This window comes from Miscanthus floridulus, chromosome 5, assembly GCF_019320115.1.
Source record: "Miscanthus floridulus cultivar M001 chromosome 5, ASM1932011v1, whole genome shotgun sequence".
NCBI lineage: Eukaryota > Viridiplantae > Streptophyta > Magnoliopsida > Poales > Poaceae > Miscanthus > Miscanthus floridulus.
In genome coordinates this window covers 130,811,875-130,838,281 of record NC_089584.1, presented here as the reverse complement: position 1 = coordinate 130,838,281, position 26,407 = coordinate 130,811,875, and the positions used below count along the sequence as shown (strand labels likewise).

General features: G+C 46.3%; 1 protein-coding gene across 2 annotated transcripts; it reads left to right on the top strand.

Annotated features, from left to right (window-relative positions):
- The first annotated feature begins 5,273 nt into the window (after nt 1-5,273).
- LOC136453611 (uncharacterized) lies at nt 5,274-9,520 on the top strand. Of its 2 annotated transcripts, none has more exons than XM_066454170.1 (3): nt 5,274-5,441; nt 7,791-8,336; nt 9,021-9,520. In XM_066454170.1, the coding sequence occupies exons 2-3, from the start codon at nt 7,793-7,795 to the stop codon at nt 9,248-9,250; spliced, it is 774 nt and encodes a 257-aa protein (XP_066310267.1). In that variant the 5' UTR covers nt 5,274-5,441; nt 7,791-7,792; the 3' UTR covers nt 9,251-9,520. The 2 variants fall into 2 exon arrangements, with proteins under 2 accessions (XP_066310267.1, XP_066310266.1); XM_066454169.1 differs by having other exon boundaries at nt 5,274-5,711.
- The last annotated feature ends 16,887 nt before the right edge of the window (nt 9,521-26,407 follow it).

The following is a 26,407-nucleotide window of genomic DNA, read 5'->3' as shown; positions in this document are numbered from 1 at the left end:
TTGTGGACAATGGGGTCGATGATGAGCGGGTAGCGCCTCGGTCTTGTGACATGGGATGGATGATCCCTCTGATCAAAGGTGATCGGAGATTCTGATCGGATGAGGAAGGAGGGTATGGCAGTCTCAGTGATGCACGCCTCTCTGTAGCGTAGTTTGTGCTGGTGCTTGGAGCAGGCGGCATCGGATCCCCCAAAGATCATGATGCATTCCTCCAGATTAGGGAAGCCATCCTCGTCCTTGCCTGCCTTGCCCCCTTTCTTGGCTACTACCTCCTTGCCCTTTCCTTCTTTTGGCCCGCTGGCCTATCATAGGAAGCGCTTAAGGAGGTCATAGTCCTTATAGAGGTGCTTAATGGGGTAGGCGTGGTTGGTGCATGGGCTCTCCATGAGCTTGTCAAAGTGGTTAGGCAAGCCCTATTGGGGCAGCTTGCTCGTGCGATCAGTCACGGCGACCAACGCGGAGTTGGCCGGTCAACGACGATCCTTCCTGTTCTTTTTGCCCCTCTACATCGAGGGGCCCTTGTCTTGATCTTCGCACTTGGCCTTGCCCTTGTCCCGGCCTCCGTTGAAGACCACTCCAACCACCTCCTCACCAAAGGCATGGTTCATGGTAATATCAAGCAGGTCATGGGTGGTCCGGGGCTTCAAGCAGCCAAGGTTGTGGATCAGGGACTCACAGGTCGTCCTAGAGAGGAATGCACTGATGATGTCTGCGTCGATGACATCAAGAAGGGTGTTGCATTATTTTGAGAACCTATGGATGTAATCCTATAGGGAATCATTGGGCTCCTACTAATAGCTCTTGAGGTCCCAGGAGTTCCTAGGGTGGACAAACGTCCCTTGGAAATTCCCAACGAAGACCCTCTTGGGGTCCGCCCAGTCATGGATGCTATCATGTGGGAGGAATTCGAGCCACGCTTGAACATGTTCCCCTATGTAGATGGGGAGGTACTGAATGATGAAGTGGTCATCATCCACTCCCCCGGCTCGGCAGGTGAGCCGAAAGTCTTCAAGCCAGATACCGGGTTTTGTCTCCTTGGTGTACTTGGCGATGTTGGTCGGTGGTCAAAAGCATTGTGGGAATGATGCTCTCTGGATGCGGCGGTTGAAGGCCCATGGCCCTAGGCCATCTGGGCTAGGACTCTAGTCGTTTGGCTAGCGACCATGCCTGGGATGCGTTTCACTGCTCCCCTCGATGGTCCGACCGGGCTCGTGCCACCTGTTCTCATCGCCGCACAATGGACATCATCATCATAGAAGGCTTGGCGCCGGTTGTTGATGATGCTACGAGTGTCTTGGTTTGGCCCGAGCCGCTCGCACAGGGGGTCAATGTAGAGCTAGCGCTAGGACTGACCGTGGTGCAGCTACGTCCTCCTAGTCTGCGCCTAGCGGATGTAGTGGCGAGAGGATAGAGTGATTCATCCGGTGCATCTCCACTCCCCTAGTGGGGAGAGAGGCCATGAGTCGGTGTCGCAATGCGAAGCTCTCTGCTTGTTGAATGGCGGCGGTCTCCACTAGTGCCTAGAGGTTCCGGTGGACCGCTCGCTCCTAGGGGTCGATGGGCTCGGGAACGCCGCGTAGAAGCATCGCCGCAGCGACAATGTTCTGGTCGGCCCGAGCAAACTATGGGGATCGTTCTCCTCGTCCATGATGTTGCACTAGACCTAGCGGGCGTGACCCCGAGCGTCGCTCGCTAGGTTATGCGCACGGGGCACAGCGTGCTACGATGAGTGCACCGACACAGACGGTGGCTGGTTCTACCGCCTTTGTCATAGCTCCTCGCCATGCACCTACACACATGTGAGGGCCTCCATGCGAGGGTCCAGAGGGGTGTGGGTGTAGAGACTCTGCTACCACCGGTGGCTATCCTAGGGCATCCGCCATAACACACTCCTGGGACAGTGGGAGGCTAGGCGCCACAACATCGCCGATGCTAGAGCCATCACTCTCAACATCGTCATCCATAAGGTCATGAAAAGAGGCGGGGGCATAGTCCATCATCCCCAAGAATTCGGATGCGAGAGGGGGCGGCATCAGCATTTTCCAGAGCCCCCATGTGTATGCGTTTGCGGGGGACGCAAGGCCATAGGGGAACCAATCGTACGGTGGTTGTAGTGCGGACAACGGGGTCCCTCTGGATAATCAATGGAAAGTAGTACATAGCGAGTAAATAACAGTATGTGCATTACTCATAGTGGGGTTTGAGCAGAGCGTATGCTTGGAATGAAGCGCAGGTGCCTCGCCATTGGAGTCGTCGGGAGTCCTAGAGCCAATGGAGGGCGCACGTCCGACGGGCATCGGAACAAGTGCATTCTCACAAAGGCGCAGCACATCGAGCTGATCAACGATGAAGTCTAGACTTCCAAAGAGAAAGGTCTGGGATGTCTCGAAGACGGGTGGAACCCACATCCCAATAGGTGGGAGTGCAAGAAACTCCAGCGAGCTGAAGCGAGTCGTATCGCTTGAGCCCGCCATAGCAAAGATGGTGGAAAAGTGTGCCATTCGATGACCAAAAGCATGAACATACAACGTCTTCCCCACGGACGACGCCAACTATCGGTGCGAAAAGTGACCAATAGGTAAATATTTGTAGTTTTGCTGTACGTTATGATCGGATGTGGCCTAGCACTCAATGACAAAGGGTTTATACTGGTTCAGGCAACGTGTCCTACGTCTAATTTGAGTTGGTCGGTGACTTTATTCTAGAGCCTAGGTGCTCAAAGTTTGTAGTGGAGTTACAAACAAGGAGTAAGATGGGGGGTGCAAGAGGTTCGGCCAGACTCTGGTCTGATGGGCCAAGAGTGACAAGAGCTCCTACGTGCACTGAGTATTCGAGCGTGTGCTCGAGGTTTGAACCCGGTGGTTCTGTTGTTGTGTGTTGAATCGATCGTCCTTGTTGGGAGGGAGCGCATCCCCTTTTATAGATGAAAGGGATGGCCTTACAAGAGAGAGAGAGAGAGAGAGAGAGAGAGAGAGAGAGAGAGTACGTATGCTACTAAGTCTTGTTGCCTACGCCGTCGGGTACAAGATGATGGTAGGCGCCTACAATACTGTTGATGTTAGACACATGTAGGAGGTTTTCACCGTGGTCACTAGGTATGGTAAATGTTGGTGCCCACGACACTGTGGATGCCTAGATGCATGTGGGAGGCCTTACCACGTTTGCCTGGTATGGGAATTGATGGCGCCGGCAACACTGCAGGGCAAATGTCAGTGCCCTCAATACTGATTGGGTTTTGACATGTTCGGAAGGTTATAGAGCACCCTTCTGACATGTCCTATCGGTACTATCCTATAGGTGTGCAGGGTATGGTCCTCGGTATTGTATTTGTCTTGAGCGCCCTGCCTTACTTGCTCTGCCCGTTTCCTAGGTCCTTACCGAGTGGGCGTTTCCGGTCGGTTGGTCCCAGTTGGCTTCGACTGCGCTAGTCGGAGAAGAGCTATAAGCAGAGGTTCGGTGTATCTCTGGTCGAAGATGCGGGTTGGAGTTGGAGAAGCGAGCGTTGTTTCCCTTTGGCCAGGCCTTCTAGTCCGAGAGGTGGGCTGAAGTTGAAAGCGAGCACTATTCCTCCTTGGCCAGGCCTTTCGATCAGAGAGGCGGGCCGGGGGTGAAAGTGAGCGCTGTTCCTCCTTGGCTAGACCTTCCGGTCAAAGAGACGGGCCCGGGTCGGAGGCAAGCGCTGTTCCTTCTTGGCTAGACCTTCCGGTCAGAGACTGAATCGTCCTTCTGGCCTGTCGTTAGGTTTTTGGGCCGGTCAAGAGTTGCGCGTCTTTCGCAATGTCGTCTACTGGGCCAAGCTTCTACTAGAAAGTAGGTCCATGAGGGACCCCGGGTTTATGAACCGGACATGATGTCTTCTATCACCTCATAAAATTTGATATTAAAACTAATGTATACATGAAGAAATAAATATAACAAATCTCGTTAGGGGTAAAAATGAGGCCAATTAAAATAGTTGGGGAGTAAATCGAACCAAACATTAGTTTAGAGGATTATTTGGACAAATGTCAAACTTAAAAGGAGTAATTTGTACGGTGCATGTTCCCTTCTATATCAATAGAAGTCGGCTGATATAAAAAACGGTAATCCTAGCACCCGGACGTCCGGCCCGCGAGCTGCGGGAATAGAACGGAACGCCGCTCCCTCCCCTCGTGAGAATAGAACGGAACTCGCCCACCCCTCGGCCCACTGCGCCCCATGTCCCAAGAGCACGAAAACACTTCAAGTGCAACATCGCAAACTTATAGAAAAACTATGTAGTGCAACATCGGAACATGAATACTTCAACGTCGCAAAAATATGTAGTGCAACATCGAAAAACATGTACAGCAACATCAAAAATTATATGCCGCAACATCGTAAAAACATGTGCTGCAACATCAAAATTTATGTACTGCAACATAAAAAATATGTGCTGTAACATCGAAAAATATGTACTGCAACATCGAAAAATAGTAGTACTGCAATATCACAAAAATCAACCATGAAACATGTGAATGGAAACATTCGAAAATCATATGTTGCAAAAACCCAAAAATCTCGTTGCAATATTCGAAAATCATCTATTGCAACATAAAAAAACCATTGTAATACAGAGAAACAACAAAAAGGACGTACAAAACAACAAGGATGAGTGCGGGAGCTGCGTGCGGTCAAGAGGATAAGGATGAGTGCGGGAGTTGCATGCGGCACGGGTGGGTTGGTTCCGCGCGAGGCAAGTGAGCGGTCGAGCCGTTTCGTAGTTGTTCGTGTGCGGGTCCGTTTGGACAGAATGAACGCCCGCCTATATCATTATCGGACAAATGTCTATATTATGAAAATATATATCTAGTGTTATTTCGTATGAAAATTATTAATATATTTTAATATAAATTCAATTAACTTATTTTTTTTTAACTTAGTACTATTATTTTAGAATTATATTTTTGGGATTGGGATTGGGGAAGTAATCCAATACTATCGCTCTCTGGTCCAAGAAAAAAGAGAGGGCCCGGGCTACAGGAAGAGTAGCGGAAATATGGCATGTGGGCTTTAGATTTGCTGCAAGCCCATATACGAGAATCCCCGTTGGACCGAATTCGTCATCGCACAGCGCAGGCGACGCGATCACACAGCCACGTCACCACGTCGGGACTCGTCTCCGGTCTCCATCCTCGAGAACGAGATCGTGGCCTCCCGGACGTGTGTCCGAAGTCCATCATCAGAGCCATCCATTTTTAGATCGAACCGTGAGACTCTAAAACTAATGGACCTAGACAATTTAACAGGCCTGCAGCCGGCCCATCTTAGCCCAGCCACGCTACTCTCCTGTTCCCCAGCGCGACTTGTACGATAGTCGCCTCCGCCACCGTTGCGGGCTTCTCCGTTCCCTGCGCGAGTGGTACGGTCGCCGCCGGCGCAGCCGTTGCAGGTCGCCAGATTGGCAGGCCCGTCCTCGCCAGGCGAGTTCTCCACCTCGCTGGCACTCCCCTCCACTCCCTTCACAATCCCCACCGCCACGTGACTCCATCGGTGAGCTCCGAAACCCTAGGTAGCGTGACCCGGGCAGCACTCTGCGTGCCGTTAGGGGAGGGGGCAGCGCTAGGACGCGACGAGGCGGGCGAGGCCGACTAGCGGGTAGCGGCGGGAGAATCTCTTCCGAAGCCATCCTGGAGCTGTGAAGCGCGCGTGAATCTCCTGGATTTGCAAACTCGGGGGAAAGCTGAGATAAGGTTTTGCTTCTCTCCTTTTGATCTTGAATTGATTTTGTGCTAGTTTTCAGAGCTTTGTGATCGAAGGCGATCTGGGTGAAATAATCGTATATTACTGTGAAGTGCTACTTTCTGGGAATGCAAAGAGTATCCCTTTGTTTTTTAAGTTGATCGTGTCTTGTGCATTTTTCAAATGATGAAATTTTCGGAGCCATGTGATTGGATTGTGCTAATTAAAGATGACAACTAGGTAAATCATGGAGGTTGATTGTGAATGGGGATGGTTGTGAATTAATAAACGCGGGATGCCTTGAATTTTAATTCGTTGAACTGCTAAGGACTCTGACTTGGAAACAAAATACAACTGAGCAGGGCATAGTATTGAATGCCTTTTTTTTGGTAACTGGAGGGCTCCCTCCCCGCCGCCGCCACCCCCCCCCCCCCCCCCCCCCCCCCCCCCCCCCCCCCCCCCGAAAAAAAATAGAAGTGGTAAAAACAAAGAAACAGAAAAAAAGAGAGCAGAATTAACAAAGTCATGTTGCCATTCTTGTATTAAAGGAAAGTATTTCTTCTTTGCAACATGGATAACCAACGCAAATTATCTTTTGAAGATTTCTCTGCAATTAGTAACTGTTGGCTGAACACCTTGAAAGATGAGGCTATTTCTTGAAATCCATAAACTCCAGCACATAAGAATAATCACTTCTGGATAGAAAGGAACGCCCAACTGAATTTTGAAGGTTTTGAAAAGGGTCCTCTTAATTAACCAGAAACAAACTTAGACTAGACCAGCAGGCCATGGCAAAAGGATATTGCAGAAATAGGTGTTCCAAAGATTCCTCATGACTGAGGGCGCATAGAACAGAATTAAATGACGGCAAATCTATATTTATCACTTTCAGTAAAACTCTTGTACTCATTCTATCATTGAAGGGCGGGCCTGGTGCAAGCGGTAGAGTCTTACCGCCTGTGACCGGAAGGTCCCGGGTTCGAGTCGCAGTCTCCTCGCATTGCACAGGCGAGGGTAAGGCTTGCCACTGACACCCTTCCCCAGACCCCGCACAGAGCGGGAGCTCTCCGCACTGGTTACACCCTTTTTTATGTTTATGTTGACAGGAAGTCTTCCAAATCCACTTTAAAACTGGGTGAGCATCAGAATTCCCTATGAGGTGACAATAAGCTTTTGCTGACTTATAAAACAGAGACCCCAAAATATAAGTCCAAATATCAGGACCTCCTATCAAAAATAGAGCATCAAATTCTTGCATCAAAGATTGCAATTGTGCATAAGCCTGTTCTGACAAGTGACAAGGGCAGGTGAAAGAGATTGTGTAGAGGGGAGGTAGAGCCTTATGGAAAGTTATTTTCTTGTTCTTTGCAAAGGAGAACAACTCAGGGTAAAGATAGCTCCTAGCCAAAGATCCTCCCAGAAATAGCAATACCGACCATTCTGAATGTTAACTGAAGGAGGCCCTTTATATGAATCCAACGGCCTGAGAATATCTCGCCAGCAAAAGGAACCTTTTTTTGTGTGTTACCAGGTAACTTACCATTCCGATAGTGTTTTCCCAAAACAAGCTGTACCCAAGGTATGTCTTCCTTATTGAAGAATTTGTGGAGATGTTGCACAAGGTGGGCCTTATTCTGTGTTTTCAAGTTAATGATTCCAAGCCCGTCCTCATCCTTAGGCTTGCAGACCATATGCCAGGCATCATCTGGTGTTTTTTGTCATTTAATTTAATGTTAGACCCTCTCCAAATGCAGTGCTTTCTGTATTTGTGTATATGCTCCAGCACAGTTGAATGGACTTTTAAAGTGCAAAGTTAGAAAGTTGGCAGGGGTGAGAGAACCGAATTAACTATCTGGAGCCTTCCTGGCTGGGATAGAAAGGAAGCAGTATGAACAAGCCTCTGTTCACTAGTGGCAATAATTCTTCAATCTCTCTGTATTGAATAAGATTATGCCACTGAATATTGTGTTTGTTAAAGAAGCTATGGTTTCTTATTGTGAAATTACTCTAAGCCTGTTTTAATACTGATTACTTTTTTGTGCTTATTCGTCCTTGATTATTGAACTCAGTCCATGTCTCATTACCTGCAGAGATGGGTTGGGGAATATCCAGGTTGATTGGACTGAAGGCTGCTGTCCTGCTTTCTGTGGCATGTTTTTTCCAAGGACTAGGAGTGACCCTTATCACATTTCCTTTCATATATGCATCCATGATTGCAATACTAGTCTCGATAGCTTCCCACCCATCGATCGATCTTCCTTTACTCCTTGGCAAGGCATCTGATGGAAGTTTTCCGTTGTGGTCATGGATCATGTTCTCACCATTTCTTCTTTTCATCCACCTGTTTGTGCTGCTACGAAGATTTGTGAAAAACGAGCCCTTATACACAGAGGTTGCAGATGGAGTGTTTGTTGGAGGATGGCCTTCTTCGGTGGAACACCTGCCACCAGGTGACCCTGCAATCATAGATTGCACGTGCGAGCTGCCAAAAAGCTCGACTATATCTAGCAATGCATATCTGTGCGTTGCTACCTGGGATACGAGGGCTCCTCAACCATCACAAATTGAGTCTGCCGTGCGATGGTCTGTGAGAAAGCGGTCACAGAACAAGCCTGTCTATGTCCACTGTGCCTATGGTAATTATGCTCTTCTGCCTATGTTTGGATAAGGAACTATGTTGTATTTTCCTATGTGTTTTTCTTGCAAATACATATATTTATGTTCCTATAAATGCATTTCTGTAGATTAGCCATATTTAGATAACTGTTGAGACCATGTTTAACTCCAGACCATGATCATCCACAAAGGATTTCCATTGTATTGGTGAACCATATATTGTGTAACAGCTGCAGTCAGGAAACAACAGTATGCTGATATGTTATTTTTTTCATTTCTCGTGTCATCTTATTTCATGTGATTATTTGCCATGTCTTATTTAGTTGTTCTTATCTGCGACAAGAAGTAAAACTGCCATTGATAAGCTGAACCGCATCTGCATTACATTCAGACAGTATAAGGTTCATCCCATATGTTGTGTAGACAGTCTTGTAATAATATCAGACTTTAAAGAGATATTCTGGTCAAATTTAACCTCAAATATTGAAAGAAAATTAAGCTCTGGATATGTGCACTGGCAGACTTTTAGGTTTGACTCTTAGCTTAAACCTCCTTGTTACTAGTTTCCAAAATAAAACCTCTTTTATTATGGCTTGTTCTTACCACTTCCTCACTTATCTAATATGCCATCCAATTGAACTTATAAGTCAATAATATTGATCTCTTGGATTTCATTATTTGATGGCGTGTTATATCTCTAACAGGTCATGGCAGAAGTGTCTGTGTGATGTGCGCACTTCTTGTCGCATTAGGATTGGCTGAAGACTGGAAAGCTGCTGAGCAAATGATCCGTGAGAAGCGACCTTCTATTAGCATGAACACTCTTCACCGCAAAAGCTTGGAGGAATGGTCAAAACATCTGCGCCCCTCCTCTAAAAGAAGTGGGGAATCAGATGCGAGTTCTGTTATCCATTCGGATTATAACCGGAAATAAAATTGAACCAGCAAGAGACAGGCTTGTTCAGTAACTGTGATGTTTGAGATGCATTGTACATTCGGTAGTATTGTTTGCTGCTGTCCTAGTGAATACCTATGGTTCATTCTAAGTTATCCTGTGGTGGTAATTGTGATGTAAAATCTATATGTATCAAGTTATATTAGTACTTGAAAGTGCAATCAAGCTTTAATTGTGGGTTTTGGTAATAATGACCACACAATTAGAGAAATAATGAGATTTATCGAGATGACAAGCAGGGAATTTATATTCAAGGATGTTACACGAAACGGAGAAGACTTCAATTACAAATGTTGATGGCTTAAAACTCAAAGGAGGTTTAAATTCTTTTACATTTTGAATTTGAGTATAAGAAAAGACGTACTATAAAGGGAGACGATGTTTAAGCTAACATGTGCTATCAAGTGCTCAATCTTACACATACATTTTTAGTTACTCAGCCAAGATAGCCAACACTTCACTTCTACCTTTATTGTCTTGCCTGGTGTGGTAGTGTCTCACTTGGAGAGAGGCACTGTCGCACTTGAGCCACGACACTGCCGCGACGTAAGTGACCGTTGGGGCTGGGGGTACTTATACCTTTTCTCTTCCTTCCCAACGTCTCCTCTTTCCCACTCATTCAGCTCGTCTAAGAACATAAGAGTGTCCTCTATCTATTCCATTGGTGACCTTGAGCTCCCAAGCATTCTCTTTTGATTTCCTCATTAATCCTTGAGAGAAAAGTCCCAAACTCAATTACAGAGCAGATCATTTGATTTCCCAACTCAAAAGAGCACTTGGTTCACGTTTTGGCCAGCGGTTGTGTTTATTACTCTCGGAGCTTTGCTCCTAGCCGGCTAGAGCGTTGCCCGTGGAGCTTGCCAACTTGTGTGGCAGTCCCGGGAGGTTTGTAACCACCTCTTGAAGTTAGAAAACTGACCCCTCATCTCAAGAGTTGAGTCTCTTGACTTGAGAATAAGGAAGGGTTGCAAAGCCCTAAGCCTTACTGGCTAACCCCAACAACGTGGACGTAGGCAAGCCTTGGTGGCGAGCTAAACCATGGGTTAAATCATCGTGTCACCTTGTGCTTGATTTACATCATTTGTATTTCATATTGTTGTTTAGGTGATTTCTAGGGTTTGTTGTCGATCTACTTGTGTGTTGTGTTCCTACCACTTCTAGCTCTCGATCTATGAATATCATACCTGTAGGAAGCTAAGAAAATTTTCCGATTCAAGTTTTCATTCACTGATTTTGAACTGTGACTCGAAGTTGTCTGTAGGTGCGGCAGTGCCGCAAGGTCAGAGTGGTAGTGCCGTAGGTTGAATTTGATAAAAGTTTGAGTGTTTGTTTTAACATTCCTATTCACCCCCTCTATGCTAACAAGAGATCCTAAAAGTGGTATCAGAGGCAAGTTACCTCGTGTGCGCTTCACCGCGTGAGGTATGGAGTCTGGAGGAGGAACTAGTGGCGTGAAGCCGGTGGATGTCAACACCGACAGCAGCGAGTTGAGCGCATCAATAGCAGCAACATCATGCTACCACATCTTGAGGCTACCAATGCCGAAAGAGCTCTCAATAACAATGAGAGAAGAAGAAGAAGAAGGAAGGAGGCAAGAAAACTCAAAAGAACCCCGGCATTTGAGAGCTCTTAATTTCAGTGGGACTAACTTTGCCAAGTAGAAGCACTTGATGAGAGCTTATCTTATAGGTCTCCACCTCGTCATTTGGGAGATTGTTTGCAATGGATTTGAGCCACCTGTTGATCCTAAGAACCCAACACTAGAAGGGATGAGAATCATTCACCTCAATGGTCAAGCCACAAGTGTGTTGCTTAGTGCTTTAGATGGTGATGAGTACAATAGAGTGATTGGGGTTGATATTGCCAAGCAAATATGGGACACTTTGTACCTAGCACATGAAGGGGTTGACAAAGTGAGAAAGGAAAGAATTGATTTGTTGATGTCAAAGCTCAACCGGTTTGTAATCTTGTATGGAGAAGGGTGTGGGGGGTACGACCCCGGATACCCACGGTAGACCACATGGGCTGTGTCCCCAGGGGCGGCCTAGCCCACAAGACGAAGCCTTGCAGGGCACGATTCTGCTCGGCGCCTTCCGCAAGACATGGGGAAGATATCCTGAAGATGCTACGAGATCTGTTAGGATACACGTGATCCCATGATTCTTGTAATCTGTTATTACTTTCCGGTTATCTCTTAGATCTAACCGACTTGTAACCCTGCCTCTCTGAAAGCATCTAGGCCCCTAGTAGGGTTTCGGTGATTAATGACAATACAAGATTACTATGACTAACGTGTGTTTTGTAGATGCAATTAAGTTAGGTCATGGTAATGGAGATCAATTGGGCAATCAAGGTGGTCATGCCCCTACGATGGAAATCATTTTGGTTTTCAAAGGATGGATGACAAGGTTAAGGATGACTAGTTCTAAATGTCGATTGGAGTTGGAGAGACACTTAGAGTAGTTTAGGACTTTGTTTTTCCTTTAGCCGTACTATTAAGGGGGGTATGGACGAGTAGCTTGACCTAGTTGAGTCTAGTGAGTTAGGTGTGGTGCACACTTGTTAAAACTAGCTCTAGGTAGCTCCTATGAATGCCTAAGATCCTTTGGAGTAAACTTCATTCACATATGTTCGAGAGTTAGAAGTGAATGGAGGGTCAAATGCTGACCGGACGCTGGCCCTGGTGCGACCGGACGCTGGCCACAGGGTCTGGTCAGTTCATTTGATTAGCAGTCTGCGTTCGGTGCGATCGGACGCTGGAGAGGTCAAGTGACCGGACGCTAAAATGCAGTGTCCGGTCGACTCTAGTAAGGTTCCAGAGAAGGGAATCTACGACCGGACATGTCCGGTCAGTATGACCGGACCCTGAGGGTTCAGCGTCCGGTCGAGTCCAGTAAGGTTCCAGTAAGGGTTTCATGCGACCGGACGTGTCCGGTCAGTGCTGACCGGACCCTGCCAGCGTCTGGTCAACTCATTTTTACTGGTTCGCGGGTAGAACTGACCGGAGCGTCCGGTCACCCCGTAGAAGCTCATAACGATTCGTTTTTAGGCTACCTTATAAATAGAAGCTCCACTCGTGTGTGGAGTCACTTTTGCTCATTCCAACAGCTGAGAAACATGTTTGTGAGTGCCAAGAAGAGCAAGGTTCTAGTGAGGTGATTGAGATTTGAGAATCCAAGAGAGTAGCCTCATTAGTGAATCAAGAGTAGTCAAGTGTGCATCCATCTTCTCATTAGGCTTCGCGTGGTCAAGTGAGAGTTCATGCTTGTTACTCTTGGTGATCGCCATCACCTAGACAGCTTGGTGGTGGTTGGGAGCTTGGTGATCACCCGACGGAGCTTGTGGGTGACCCAACTCAAGTTGTGAGCGGCTTTGGGTGATTTGCCGTGACAGAGTGTCGAAGAATCAACCCGTAGAGAGCACTTGATCCTTGCACGGATCAAGGGGGAGCTACACCCTTGCGTGGGTGCTCCAACGAGGACTAGTGGAGAGTGGCGATTCTCCGATACCTCGGCAAAACATCGCCGCGTTCCTCTCTCTCTTTACTTTGAGCATTTACTTTGAGTATTTACTTTGTGCAATTCAATACTTGTCTTTACATTCATAGAATTGCCATGCTAGAGTAAGTTTGGAACATAGGTTGCAAGTCCTTTGTGTGTTAGTTTGATAGAAACACTTTTCTAGGCACAAGGAGTTAATTGGGCTATCCGTAGGATTTGTTTATTGCAAGAAAATTTAGAATTAGCCCAATTCACCCCCCTCTTAGGCATCTTGATCCTTTCAATTGGTATCAGAGCCTTGTGCTCACGTTTTTAAGCCTAACCGCTTAGAGCAAGATGTCTCACGGGGATGAACCTCCTCCTATCTCTGAGAGAGATGACTTTCCATATTGGAAAATTCACATGGAGGCATACTTAGAAGCTCTAGACGTTGGTATTCTTAGAGCCGCCTCACAAGGCTTCCCAAAACCTTGGGATGCTACAAATCTACAAGGCGATGAGGTTAACTATGAAAAATGAAATGCAAAGGCTCAAAACACCATCTTTGGAGGCCTTTGTAAAGATGTGTTTAACCGTGTAAGGAACCACAAAGACACCCATGCACTATGGTCAGACGTTTGTGCGCTTCATGAGGGAACCAAGAGTGAGCATGAGGAACACTATCATCTTGTGATTAAAAAGCTAAATTCATTTGAGATGCTTTCCCAAAGAAAGTGCTAATGAAATGTATTCTCGTTTAAATGTTCTTGTAGAGGAAGTCAATGGGCTTGGACTTGCTCAAATGTCACAATCCGACGTTGTGAGAAAGATCTTAAGTGTCCTCCCCATTGACAAATATGGGCATATTGTGACCGTGCTACATCAAGGTGATCTTTCCGCCGCTATACTGACACAAATCTTGGGAAAGATCAATGCTCATAAGATGTACATGCACATCACGCCACAAGATGGCTCATCCTCTACAAAGAAGAAAGAGAAGGACTTAGCATTCAAAGCTAGCCAAGATAAGGGCAAAGCAAGACTTGAGTATGAGAGCTCAAGTGATGAAGATAATGAAGAAAGTCTTGCTCTTATGGTGAAGAAGACCGCCAAGATGCTAAAGAAGTTGAACAAGAGTGGCATCAAGTTTGATGGCAAGAAGAAGTTCTTCACTAGCTCAAGAAGAAAGCTAATCTCCAAGATAGATTGCTATAATTGTGGCGAACTTGGCCATCTAGCTCATCAATGCATAAAGCCTAAGAAAGACAAGTTCAAGAACAAGAATAAGGATAAGAAAGATGACTCAAGCAATGAAGATGAAGATGAGAAGAAAAAGAACAAGCCATATAAGAAGAGAGATAGCAAGAAGAGGGACTTCCACAAGAAGAAGAAGAGTGGAAAGGCCTACATTATCGGTGATTGGCTCACGGACATTGATTCATCAAGTGGATCATCCGATGATGATAGTGACAATGAGAAGATGGCTGCCATTGCTATTGATCTTGCATCTTCACCGCCACCATCGCCATCATCCTCTACACACCTATGCCTTATGGCCAAGGGTGAACGCAAGGTAACTAAGAGTGATGATAGTAGTGATGATGAGCATGCTAGTGATGATAATAACGATAGCGATGATGATGATTCACCTACATATGATGATCTTGTTAAAATACTAAGAAAATACACAAAGATCATTAGAAAGAGTAGAGCTACTAATGAAAATTTGATGCTAAAAATGATTCACTCTTAGCTAAGTGTGATACATATGCTATATCATCCAAACTCAAGGAGCTCAAATCTTCCAAGAAAGAGCTTAAAGATAAACATGATAAACTTGAGTGGGTGCACAATGAACTCATCACTAGCCACAACAATCTAAAAGATGAATACACTACTCTTAAAATTAATCATGATACTCTTGTTATTGCTCAAGAATTTTTACCAAATGAGCTGCATGATGCTACTAACCATGTTGTCAAGATTGATATAGCTACTTCATGTGATGATTTAATTTATGAGAGCATTGAGCATGGATCTAGTAGCAAAGGCAAGCAAGTGGTTGAGTGCAATGACTATGATGAGTATGTCAAGCTCAAGAGTGATAATGAGAAGCTCATGAAAGATCTTGAAGAGATGAAAAGCCACAACATTATTGTGCTAGAAACTCTTGATCATAACAAAGAGTTGATTCTTGAGAATGAGAAGCTCAAAGAAGAAAACAAGAAGCTCAAGGAAGAGAAGAAAGATGATGCTCTAAAGGAAGAAAATAAGAAGCTCAAGTTGGAGAAAGAGCATCTCAAGATTGGATTGAGCAAGTTTGCTAGAGGCAAGCATCTCTAAAGTGAGCTACTTATGAACACCGTTATAAAGATGGATAGAAGTGGCATTGGATATGTAGCAAGTGTAGAGAAGAAGAAGGCTCAAGCTTAACAACAACAATCAAAGCCAAAGCCAAAGCCAAAGAGATATTTTGAGTGTGGACAAGAAGGCCACTTTGCTCATGAGTGTCAAACTCCACCGCCACAACCCTTGCCCAAGCATGCTAGACCCTTTGCTTTCAATGCTCACTACATGCTTAGAAAAGATTCTAGTGGAAAGATGAAAGTCATATTCTTAGGACCCCCAACAAGAGTAGGCCTAAGAAGATTTGGGTGGCAAAGTCACTTGTTGAGAAGGTGAAGGGCCCTCAACAAGTTTGGATTTCTAAAGCTTGAATCTCTTGTGTGTAGGTGAACTACAAGACCGGTGGAAGTCATTGGGTTATTGATAGTGGTTGAACTCAACATATGACTAGTGATCCTCGTATGTTCACCTCACTAGATAAAGAGGTAGATGGACAAGAGAAAATAACATTTGGAGATAACTCAAAAGACAAGGTTAAAGGATTGGGCAAAGTGGCAATATCAAATGACCATTCCATCTCCAATGTGCTATATGTTGCTTCATTGAGCTTCAACTTGCTATCTGTTGGACAATTATGTGATCTTGGCTTCCAATGCTTGTTCACCGAGAAGGAGGTTGTTGTATCCAAGGTAGATGACAATCAAGTGATATTCAATGGATTTAGATACAACAACTTATATCTAGTTGACTTCACCTCTGAAGATGCAAATTTGAAGACTTGCCTATTCACCAAAACAACACTTGGGTGGCTATGGCATAGAAGACTTGCTCATGTTGGGATGAGCTCACTCAAGAATATTATGAAGAATGCTTTGGTGAGAGGGTTGAAGGATGTGAAGTTTGAGAAGGACAAGCTTTGTAGTGCATGTCAAGCCGGCAAGCAAGTTGCAAACACTCATCCAACCAAAGCTTTCATGTCAACCACAAGAGTGCTAGAACTCCTATACATGGATTTATTTAGACCAACAACATACAAGAGTTTGGGAGGAAATCTCTATTGTCTTGTGATTGTGGATGACTATTCAAGGTATACATGGGTGTTCTTCCTTCATGACAAATCCGAAGTTACATCTTGCTTCAAGAAGTTTACCAAGAGAGCTCAAAATAAATTTGAAGTGAAGCTCAAGAAGATTAGAAGTGACAATGGGAAAGAATTTGACAACATAAACATTGAAGCCTATTGTGATGAAGTTGGGATCAAGCATGAAGTATCCGCAACCTATACTCCTCAACAAAATGGTGTAGTTGAGAGGAAGAACCAGACTTTGATCACTCTTGCAAGGACAATACTAGATGAGTACAACACCCCTGAAGCTCTATGGGCGGAAGCAATCAACACCGCATGCTATGCATCAAACCGCCTATTTCTTCAAAAGTTCCTTGGCAAGACACCTTATGAGTTGCTTAATGGGAAGAAGCCAGACGTCTCCTTCTTTAGGGTGTTTGGTTGTAAATGCTATATCTACAAGAAGCGGTAACACCTAGGGAAGTTCCAAAGATGTTGTGATATTGGTTTTCTTGTTGGTTACTTATCGAAGTCTAAAGCATATAGAGTATTTAATCATGCCACTGGCTTGGTTGAAGAAACATATGATGTGAAATTTAATGAATCTAATGGCTCCCAAGGAGCACATGAGAATCTTGATGATGTAGGTAATGAACCATTGAGAGAGGCCATGAAGAATATTCCGGTGGGAGACATCAAGCCAAAAGATGATGTACAAGTCATTAACCAACCCTCTTCATCAAGTGTGCCACAAGATAGTGAAAAAGATGGGAGAGTAGAAAATGAAGATACTCATATCTCCCATGAGAAAATGGTGGTACAAGCACAAGATGTTGATGCTCCACAACCTCCTCCCCAAGTGGTCAATAGAAGAAATACACCTCTCCTACAAGATCATCCACAAGATCTCATCATAGGGAGTCCATCAAAGGGAGTAATGACTCGATCTCAAAAACTTACTTCATTTATTGCTCATTACTCTTTTGTCTCTTGCTATGAGCCTACTAAGGTAGAAGAAGCTCTTAAAGATCCGGATTGGATCAATGCCATGCATGAAGAGTTGAACAACTTCACTCGCAATGAAGTTTGGACTCTTGAAGAGCGACCAAAAGGTGCAAGAGCCATTGGAACAAAGTGGGTGTTCCACAACAAGCAAGATAATCAAGGTGTTGTTGTGAGGAACAAGGCAAGACTAATTGCAAAGGGGTTCTCTCAAGTTAAAGGTTTGGATTTTGGAGAGACCTTTGCATCGGTTGCAAGATTAGAAGCCATCCGTATCCTTCTTGCATATGCATCACATCATGAAATGAAACTATATCAAATGGATGTGAAAAGTGCATTCTTAAATGGCTTTATTAATGAACTAGTCTATGTTGATCAACCTCCTAGGTTTGAAGACCCTAGATATCCTAATCATGTTTATAGGTTGTCCAAGGCACTATATGGGCTTAAGCAAGCCCCAAGAGCTTGGTATGAGCGCCTTCGGGACTTCCTCATTGAGAAGGGCTTCACCATTGGGAACATCGATACCACACTATTCACCAAGAAGCTTAATGGACATATCTTCATTTGTCAAGTATATATTGATTGTATCATCTTTGGATCATCAAATGAAGACTCATGCAAAGAATTTGGTGAATTGATGTCGAAAGAGTTCGAGATGTCCATGATTGGTGAGCTTACATTCTTTCTTGGTTTTCAAGTCAAGCAAATGAAAGAAGGCATCTTCATCTCTCAAGAGAAATACACAAAAGATCTTCTCAAGAGATTCAAGATGGATGAATGTAAGCCAATCAAAACACCAATGCCGACCAATGGACATCTCGACCTAGATGAGGGAGGTAACTTAGTTGATCAAACTCTCTACCGTTCTATGATTGGTAGCTTATTATATTTAACCGCATCTAGGCCCGACATCATGTTTAGTGTGTGTATGTGTGCTAGATTTCAAGCTAGTCCTAAGGAATAATATTTAATTGCCGTAAAAAGAATCCTTAGGTATCTTAAGCACACACCAAGCATTGGTCTTTGGTATCCTAAAGGAGCTATATTTGAATAATTAGCTATTCCGATTCGGATTATGCCGGATGCAAAGTGGATAGAAAGAGCATATCCGGAGGGTGCCATTTGCTTGGTAGATCACTTGTGTCTTGGTCCTCCAAGAAACAAAATAGTGTGGCTTTGTCCACCACCGAAGCGGAATACATTGACGCGGGTGCTTGTTGTGCACAAATTTTATACATGAAACAAACTTTGCTAGACTATGGTGTAGTTCTAGAAAAAGTACCTCTTTTGTGCGACAATGAAAGTGCGGTAAAACTTGCAAATAATCTGGTTCAACACTCTCGCACCAAGCACATAGATATCCACCATCACTTTCTAAGAGATCATGTTGCTAAAAATGATATATCACTAGAAGGTGTAAGAACCGAAGATCAATTAGCGGATATCTTCACTAAACCTCTAGATGAGGCTACATTTTGTAGATTGCGGAATGAGCTCAATGTGCTTGATTTTAGTAACTTCACTAAAAATTGAGCTTGTGTTGTCCCTTGCATTCATTGTAATATACAACATGTTTAATTTTTGACAATGCATATAGGGCTTGTCTAACATGGTTAAGATAACCACCAAAAAGCATGTAAAGAAGCTTAACCTTGGATCAAACTTGACAAGCAACTAGATTTACTTACAAGTATTGCATATGCATGAATGTTGTTTTGTCATTTTGTTCCATTTGCCCTCTTATTGCCTATTTTCTTAAAAAGAATTATAGCCTAAGGCAAAATATTTTGAAAAAATATGAGGGTTTGAGAGAGGTCACTCATATCAGTCCCAATTAGTGTTTATTTGGATCTTATTCACGTTGGGACTTGATTGGGAATAGGCAGTGCGAAGGAACTTTGAAGATTTGTTGGAAAAGGTGCACCGGATGCTGCATTGGATGCTGCTGTCCAGCGTCCGGTCAGTTCACAGGAGGTGAACTACTGCTGAAGGAGTGACCGGATGCTATGTTTGTGTGTCTGGTCAGGAGGGGATCCAGCGTCCGATCGATTGAAGGAAGAACAAGCTGTACTGACCGGACCCTGCCTACATCCGGTCATGGACCACCGAACGCGTCCGGTCCCGATTCCAAAGGAATTGGACCTCTCTGGAATCGACCGGACGCTGGGTGGTAGCGTCCGGTCGCTACCACCAGAGCATCCGGCCAGTGGATCTCGCGTGGCTTTAGGACTCTTCTTCTATTTCCTTCTCTATCGCATTTGGGATCCTCATTTAACCGTAGCCGTCGCGTCTTTTTCCTTAACCTAACCACGCCGCCGCAGCTTTTGTGCTCGAGTCTCGTCGTGACCAAGCCGAGCCCTAGCTAGCGCCACCGCTCCCACGCCCAAGCTCACCGCGCCATTGTAGCCGAGCACCTTGCACCAGCCACGCACGCCACCATGCCTCCCCTACCTATGCTTGCCCCCTGCCTCGCTCGCCACCGTGCCACCGCAGAGGAGCCCATTGTCAAGCCTCTCCGCGCGTCCAAGCCACCGAGCCTCTCTATGCCAGCGCCGCCATCGGCTCCCAGGCACCGAGCGTCACTCAAGGCCGATTCCAGTGCCCTAGGCCTACCTCCTCTTTGGTAAGGCTAGATCCTTGTTCCAATTTTGATTTGCTTAGATCAAATTGCAATGCAATGCACTGATTTCAAATAATCTAGGGCCACTGGTTCATCGTTGTTCTTCATAACCCTAGCCCCAGCCGGTTCCGAGGGTTCCCCCGCGTGACGTCTTTCCTTTTCTCGGATCGCTGTTTCATCAGGTAGCTTGCCCATCGTCCCAATTTCGCACCTACATTGCTTGCTTCCTAGGTCTTTCGCACCTATTAGATATATTGTATTTATTCGTATATCCATCTATTCTATCGTGCAGCGAGTTAGTGTCGTTGTGGTTCTTATGGTAGTTGGCAGTCAACTTAGAGCCAAGCTCGCGAGTAAGGATCGAGGCCAAGCCTTGGGAGTGTCAGTTTGATAGTTGATCTTCATCTGCGGCAGTTCATCCTCTTGTCAGATTAGATGGCTCGCACCAAGAACGTTGGTGGAGGCCTAGGTGATGATAACCGGAGGCCTCCGCCTCGCCAGCCTATAGGATTGAAAGGCAAGGCAACGAAACTAGTGACATCCAAGAAGTGCAAGTATCCTGATGCAGAGACAGCGAGAGCAGTAGCTGTTGCAGAGGCCACAGAGCGTACCGAGAGAGAGGAGGCGCTCGTAGTGGTGTTGTCATAGCAGATCCACAGCTCACTAGCACAAAGGGTAGTAGTTGAGGAGGCTAAGCGTCATCATGGTGGTCCACCTAGGACTATCATGATGGCAGGACGTCGGCTGTCCATTGAGGAGGCTCAACCTCAAGGGAGTCCCAGCAGGAGGCACAGCAGCAGCCCCCACCAGCAGAGCCTCAGCTAGCTCAGGACACTTAGGAGGGTCAGCAGGCTAAGGAGACCGTGCCGGCATCGCAGCTATGCCACTCTGGTCATACCAGTGCCATAGTTCCACCGAGGCTAGCTACACAGCACAGAGGTTCATGCCCACCGCCTAGACCACAGGGTCCGCCTCTAGTGGTACACCTCGACTTGAGGGCCGCCATAGCCAGATAGGTTCGCTAGTTGAGGTTTGTTGAGTTCGATGTGTGGTTTCCTTCGAGGAGGGATGAGAGAGCAGCAGAGGGGTTCTACACGCCGCTCCAGGGGGATTTCTATAATGCCTATCTCAATAGTGGGGTAGTGTTCAGATCACAGAGAGTCTACAATTTGGAGTCTATTGTGGCAGCAGCTGGAGAGCACATCTGCCCCTACTTGTCATATTTGCTAGGGCTCGCAGATCTAATTGGCCGAACAGGAGTATATGTACCATCTTGGGTCCAGCAGTTTTATGCTTCACTCTACATTGATCTGCATCACAACTTCATTCACTTTGCATTCAACGGCAGAGATTATAGGGTGATGAGCTTCAGGGCCTAGGAGATACTAAGACTATAGGATTAGCCTGTCAAATTGCATGAGGTATGTTATGGACAGCAGGAGCCTCCCAGGCGTCCTCATGGAGGGTTGGTGCCCCCTACAGATCTGGTGCGACATTGCTTCAAGGAGCCCTTTGGTGAGGGGTCGAGCAGGAACCCCAGTGACCTAACTCCTACAGCGTGAGTGTTAGAGGCCATTATCAGGAGGACACTGCTTCCTAGGTTGGGATATAGGGAGGGTCTAACTTGCTTATAGCTTTGGCTCCTTAATGCCCTGATGTAGCAGACCGTGTTCGACATTTGGGACCTCCTTCTATCAGAGATGGAGGATACTATTGCTGAGGGCTTCAAGGGTCACCGATAGCTTCCTTATGCACATTGGGTCACATTCTTGATGCTACAGTGTGTGCACATCAGGACCCCTGAGTTGGTTGTAGAGTATAGGGCTGCCACCATAGAGTTTTCCACATATAACATGGCACAGAGGATCAGGCACAGCACTCCATAGGCACCAGCTCGTCCCAGTCATCATCCAGATATTCCAGAGTCAGCAGCTCAGCAGGACGAGATCATTAGAGGCATTGCCGCCACTGAGGAGGAGCAGCTTGAGGCACAGCAGGGGATGACTGAGTCCAGTGATAGTTCGGATGATGACTATCTACCGATTCCTCAGATGCCTCCACATAGACATGATACAGAGGCCGATAGTTCTAGCTCAGCTCCACCAGCACCGCAGATAGACCCCGCATTGATTACCATTCTTGAGCGGATGCAGCAGGATCAGGCACGACAGGCATAGGAGACCGCTGCCAACTTTGCATAGTTCCAGGCTTGTCAGGACGAGTTCTAGAGGCAGCAGTAGCTTCTCCAGCAGCAGTAGCAATAGATGCATCAGCAGTAGATACTCATGCAGCAGCAACTTATGGGCTTTATGCAGCATGTAGTGATAGCACTTGGGGCCCCACTACCACAACCTTCGCCCTAGCTTGCTCAGCCTGCCTCTACCATGATGACTCTAGCTATACAGCCCAGCGGGCTTCAGAGTCAGGGATAGCCTCCAGCTCAATTTGCTTCACCTATAGTTCAGGTGTCCTAGTGGTTGTCCTCACCGATGGTTGCCCCGTAGTTCACTCCATATCACACGAGCTTCTCACCAGAGCAGTCACCCTCACTTTTTGTGCCTGACACGTCAGTCTCCAAGAGTCTTGGAGCATCCTTCAGTGAGTTGACCGGCATGCCTACACCACCTCATATGCATACTATCGGTCCTTCTACAGCAGCTCCAGTCACAATGACTACTCAGAGGCTCCCCTCGTCTGTCGCCTCTTCAGACCCTACGATAGACGTACTAGCAGCTTCACAGGTAGCACCAGCCCTAGCTTAGACCCAGACCGCTTCAGCGACACTTCCTGCCATAAAGGGTTAGTCAGTATAGAGCTTAGGGTCAGATGATGATGGTACCTAGTTCTAGCTTGCCCCACGTACTTCAGTGCCTGACTCATCCGTTGTAGCTCTACCGATCGACCCTTAGGTTTTGGTGTTTAACGCCAAAGGGGGAGAGGGTTTGAGTATGTAGACTCAAGGGGAGCGAGCTTTAGGGGGAGCTAGTTATCTAGTATTAGCTTATTATATATACATTTGGAGTTTTATCTGTGTGATACTCTATTACTATTATGCATCGTGTGTTACTTTTATGCATACTATTATATCTATGTGATAGTGCTATCTACGTGATTGTGATATATGACATGTGTGCTCATTACTTTACATTATTCATATGTCATATCACTTTGTTATGCTCATTTGCCTTTGCTTCTGCGTTTATACTCTGATGCAAATGAGCTTTGTTACTCGTACTCATGCTTAATTCATATCTTTTTGAGTACATTATGTCGGCTTGGGTCATATAAGCTTGACTAACATTTTTGTTCTTATCGACAAAAGCTTATATGAACCAAGCCCATCAAAAACCTCACTCTTTCACATACTCAAGGTGGTATTGTCATCAATCACCAAAAAGGGGGAGATTGAAAGCATCTAGGCCTCTAGTAGGGTTTCGGTGATTAATGACAATACAAGATTACTATGACTAACATATGTTTTGCAGATGCAATTAAGTTAGGTCATGGTAATGGAGATCGATTGGGCAATCAAGGTGGTCATGCCGCTACGATGGAAATCATTTTGGTTTTCAAAGGATGGACGACAAGGTTAAGGATGACTAGTTCTAAGTGTCGATTGGAGTTGGAGAGACACTAAGAGTAGTTTAGGACTTTATTTTTCCTTTGGCCATACTATTAAGGGGGGTATGGATGAGTAGCTTGACCTAGTTGAGTCTAGTGAGTTAGGTGTGGTGCACACTTGTTAAAACTAGCTCTAGGTAGCTCCTAAGAATGCCTAAGATCCTTTGGAGCAAACTTCATTCACATATGTTCGAGAGTTGGAAGTGAATGGAGGGTCAAATGCTGATCGGACGCTAGCCCCGGTGCGACCGGACGCTGGCCGTAGGGTCTGGTCAGTTCATTTGATCAGCAGTCTGCATTTGGTGTGACTAGATGCTGGAGAGGTCAAGTGACCGGACGCTGAAAGGTAGCGTCCGGTCGACTCCAGTAAGGTTCTAGAGAAGGGAATCTGTGATCGGACGCGTCCGGTCAGTACTGACCGGACCCTAAGGGTTCAGCGTCCGGTCGAGTCTAGTAAGGTTCCAGTAAGGGTTTCATGCGACCGGATGCATCCAGCCAGTGCTGACCGGACCCTATCAATGTCCGATCAACTCATTTTTACTGGTTCACGGGTAGAACTAACCAGAGCGTCCGGTCAACATGACCGGAGCGTCCGGTCACCCCGCAGAAACTCATAACGGTTCATTTTTTAGGCTGCCTTATAAATAGAAGCTCCACTCATGTGTGGAGTTACTTTTGCTCATTCCAACAGCTGAGAAACATGTTTGTGAGTGCCAAGAAGAGCAAGGTCCTAGTGAGGTGATTGAGATTTGAGAATCCAAGAGAGTAGCCTCATTAGTGAATCAAGAGTAGTCAAGTGTGCATCCATCTTCTCATTAGGCTTCGCGTGGTCAAGTGAGAGTTCGTGCTTGTTACTCTTGGTGATTGCCATCACCTAGATGGCTTGGTGGTGGTTGGGAGCTTGGTGATCACCCGGCAGAGCTTGTGGGTGACCCAACTCAAGTTGTGAGCGGCTTTGGGTGATTTGCCGCGACGGAGTGTCGAAGAATCAACCCATAGAGAGCACTTGATCCTTGCGCGGATCAAGGAGGAGCTACACCCTTACGCGGGTGCTCCAACAAGGACTAGTGGGGAGTGGCGACTCTCTGATACCTCGGCAAAACATCGCCGCGTTCCTCTCTCTCTTTACTTTGAGCATTTACTTTGAGTATTTACTTTGTGCAATTTAATACTTGTCTTTACATTCATAGAATTGCCATACTAGAGTAAGTTTGGAACATAGGTTGCAAGTCCTTTGTGCGTTAGTTTGATAGAAACACTTTTCTAGGCACAAGGGGTTAATTGGGCTATCCGTAGAATTTGTTTATTGCAAGAAAATTTAGAATTAACCCAATTCACCCCCCCCCTCTTGGGCATCTTGATCCTTTCACTCCTGGAGTATATAAGGCAGGCAGGGACCCCCTCCAAAATCACGCAATATTATACGATAGCTAATACAAACCAACAGACCACAGGAGTAGGGTATTACGTCATACTGACGGCCTGAACCTGTCTAACTCATGTGTCTCTGTTGCCTTCTTGTTCTTGATCTCACGCTCCTCTGCCGATCAATCTACCTTCATGGGATACCCCTCGAAGGACTACTAATGATATTCTGTCGACAGTTGGTGGCCATGTAGGGGTGTGCGTGCTGTTTCCTTGTTGAACAAGATGGCTTTTTTCTATAGGCTCTTTGTCCCTTCCGCAGCCCTGCTAGATCTTCACAGTCGGATCCATCTCGTGGGCCATCAACGCTGATGGAGTTGGAGAGCTCCTCGAGCTAGGGCTGATCAGTTCTGCACTGACCACCCCCGCACCTACAACTATGGATCCAATCTCAGAGCAATTTCTGAGGTCTCCTTCAGCAATGACTCGCTATCCGCTTCCTCACTACCAGAGGAGGTAGATCAACAACGACGATCTAATCCAATCTATTGATCGGGTCGCAATGAAGCTCGCCGATTATCTCTCCATCGTCGAATCGACTCTGGACACTCTAGTTCAGCACCGACCATCCTCCGATCTAGATCTATCAGAGGCTGCTCGGGAAACTACAGGGGCTACAGCCCTACCCTTTGGGTTCACCAACGTCGCCACCGCTTACCAACATACCCTGAGGAGCAAACTCGCCGACCAGGTGGACGGTGCCCATCTACTCGCCGACCAGGTCACCGTCCAGCTTCCGCCAGCCATCAACATGCTACACTTAGGTCAGAGCCCTAGGGTGCCCCTCCAGACCATCCCGGAAGAAACTTCGGGCTCCAAGTCTCAGGGCTCTACGGAGACCCTCGCCGAAACCTTCTCCGAGCAACTCCTTCCACCCTTATGGGGTGGTGTGATCTTCAACGTCGACATCGACAGCTCTCCTCGGAATGGTGAAATTGAGGAGGAGCACGTTGCTCGGGAGAACTAGAACGTCAACCATGCACAGCAGCAAGAAAACGAGGCAGCCATTGTGAGGGCCGAGGCTGCTCAGAATAATTGGCTCGATTCTCAAGGAAGACCACTCCCGCTCCATCGTGACCTCGATGAAGAATTTCTCCACGTTGACGGCCACGACGTCTTCAAGACTCCAAGCACCAATTTGGTAGTAACCGCCAATGAGCTCGCTCGTTTCCCTCAAACACCTGAGCTTGCCAAGATCATTGCCATGCTTAAAGCAGCTCACTATTAGGTCAATGAGATTCATGAGGATCAGAGACCTTCATGCTCTACGAGCATGATTCACCGATCAGCTACGCTGAGATCCAATCACCGCCCTAGTCAAAGCTATTTTGCCAACCAGTCGCTACCTCTCTAGGGTGGAGTCGGGGGCCATCGCACTGAACACCATTGCCAACACGACCAAGAGGTCGAACAGGACGCTCAAGTGCACCTCAGCAACCATCGGGATGCATGACGGTGTATTGAGCAACATCGCATCGGTCGCCACAAAGACGAAGTGCGTCGCCGCCATGAGTATGAGCAGGAGTATGGCAACTCGGACTCAGCTCTCGAGCCTATCCCTGACCACAATGCTG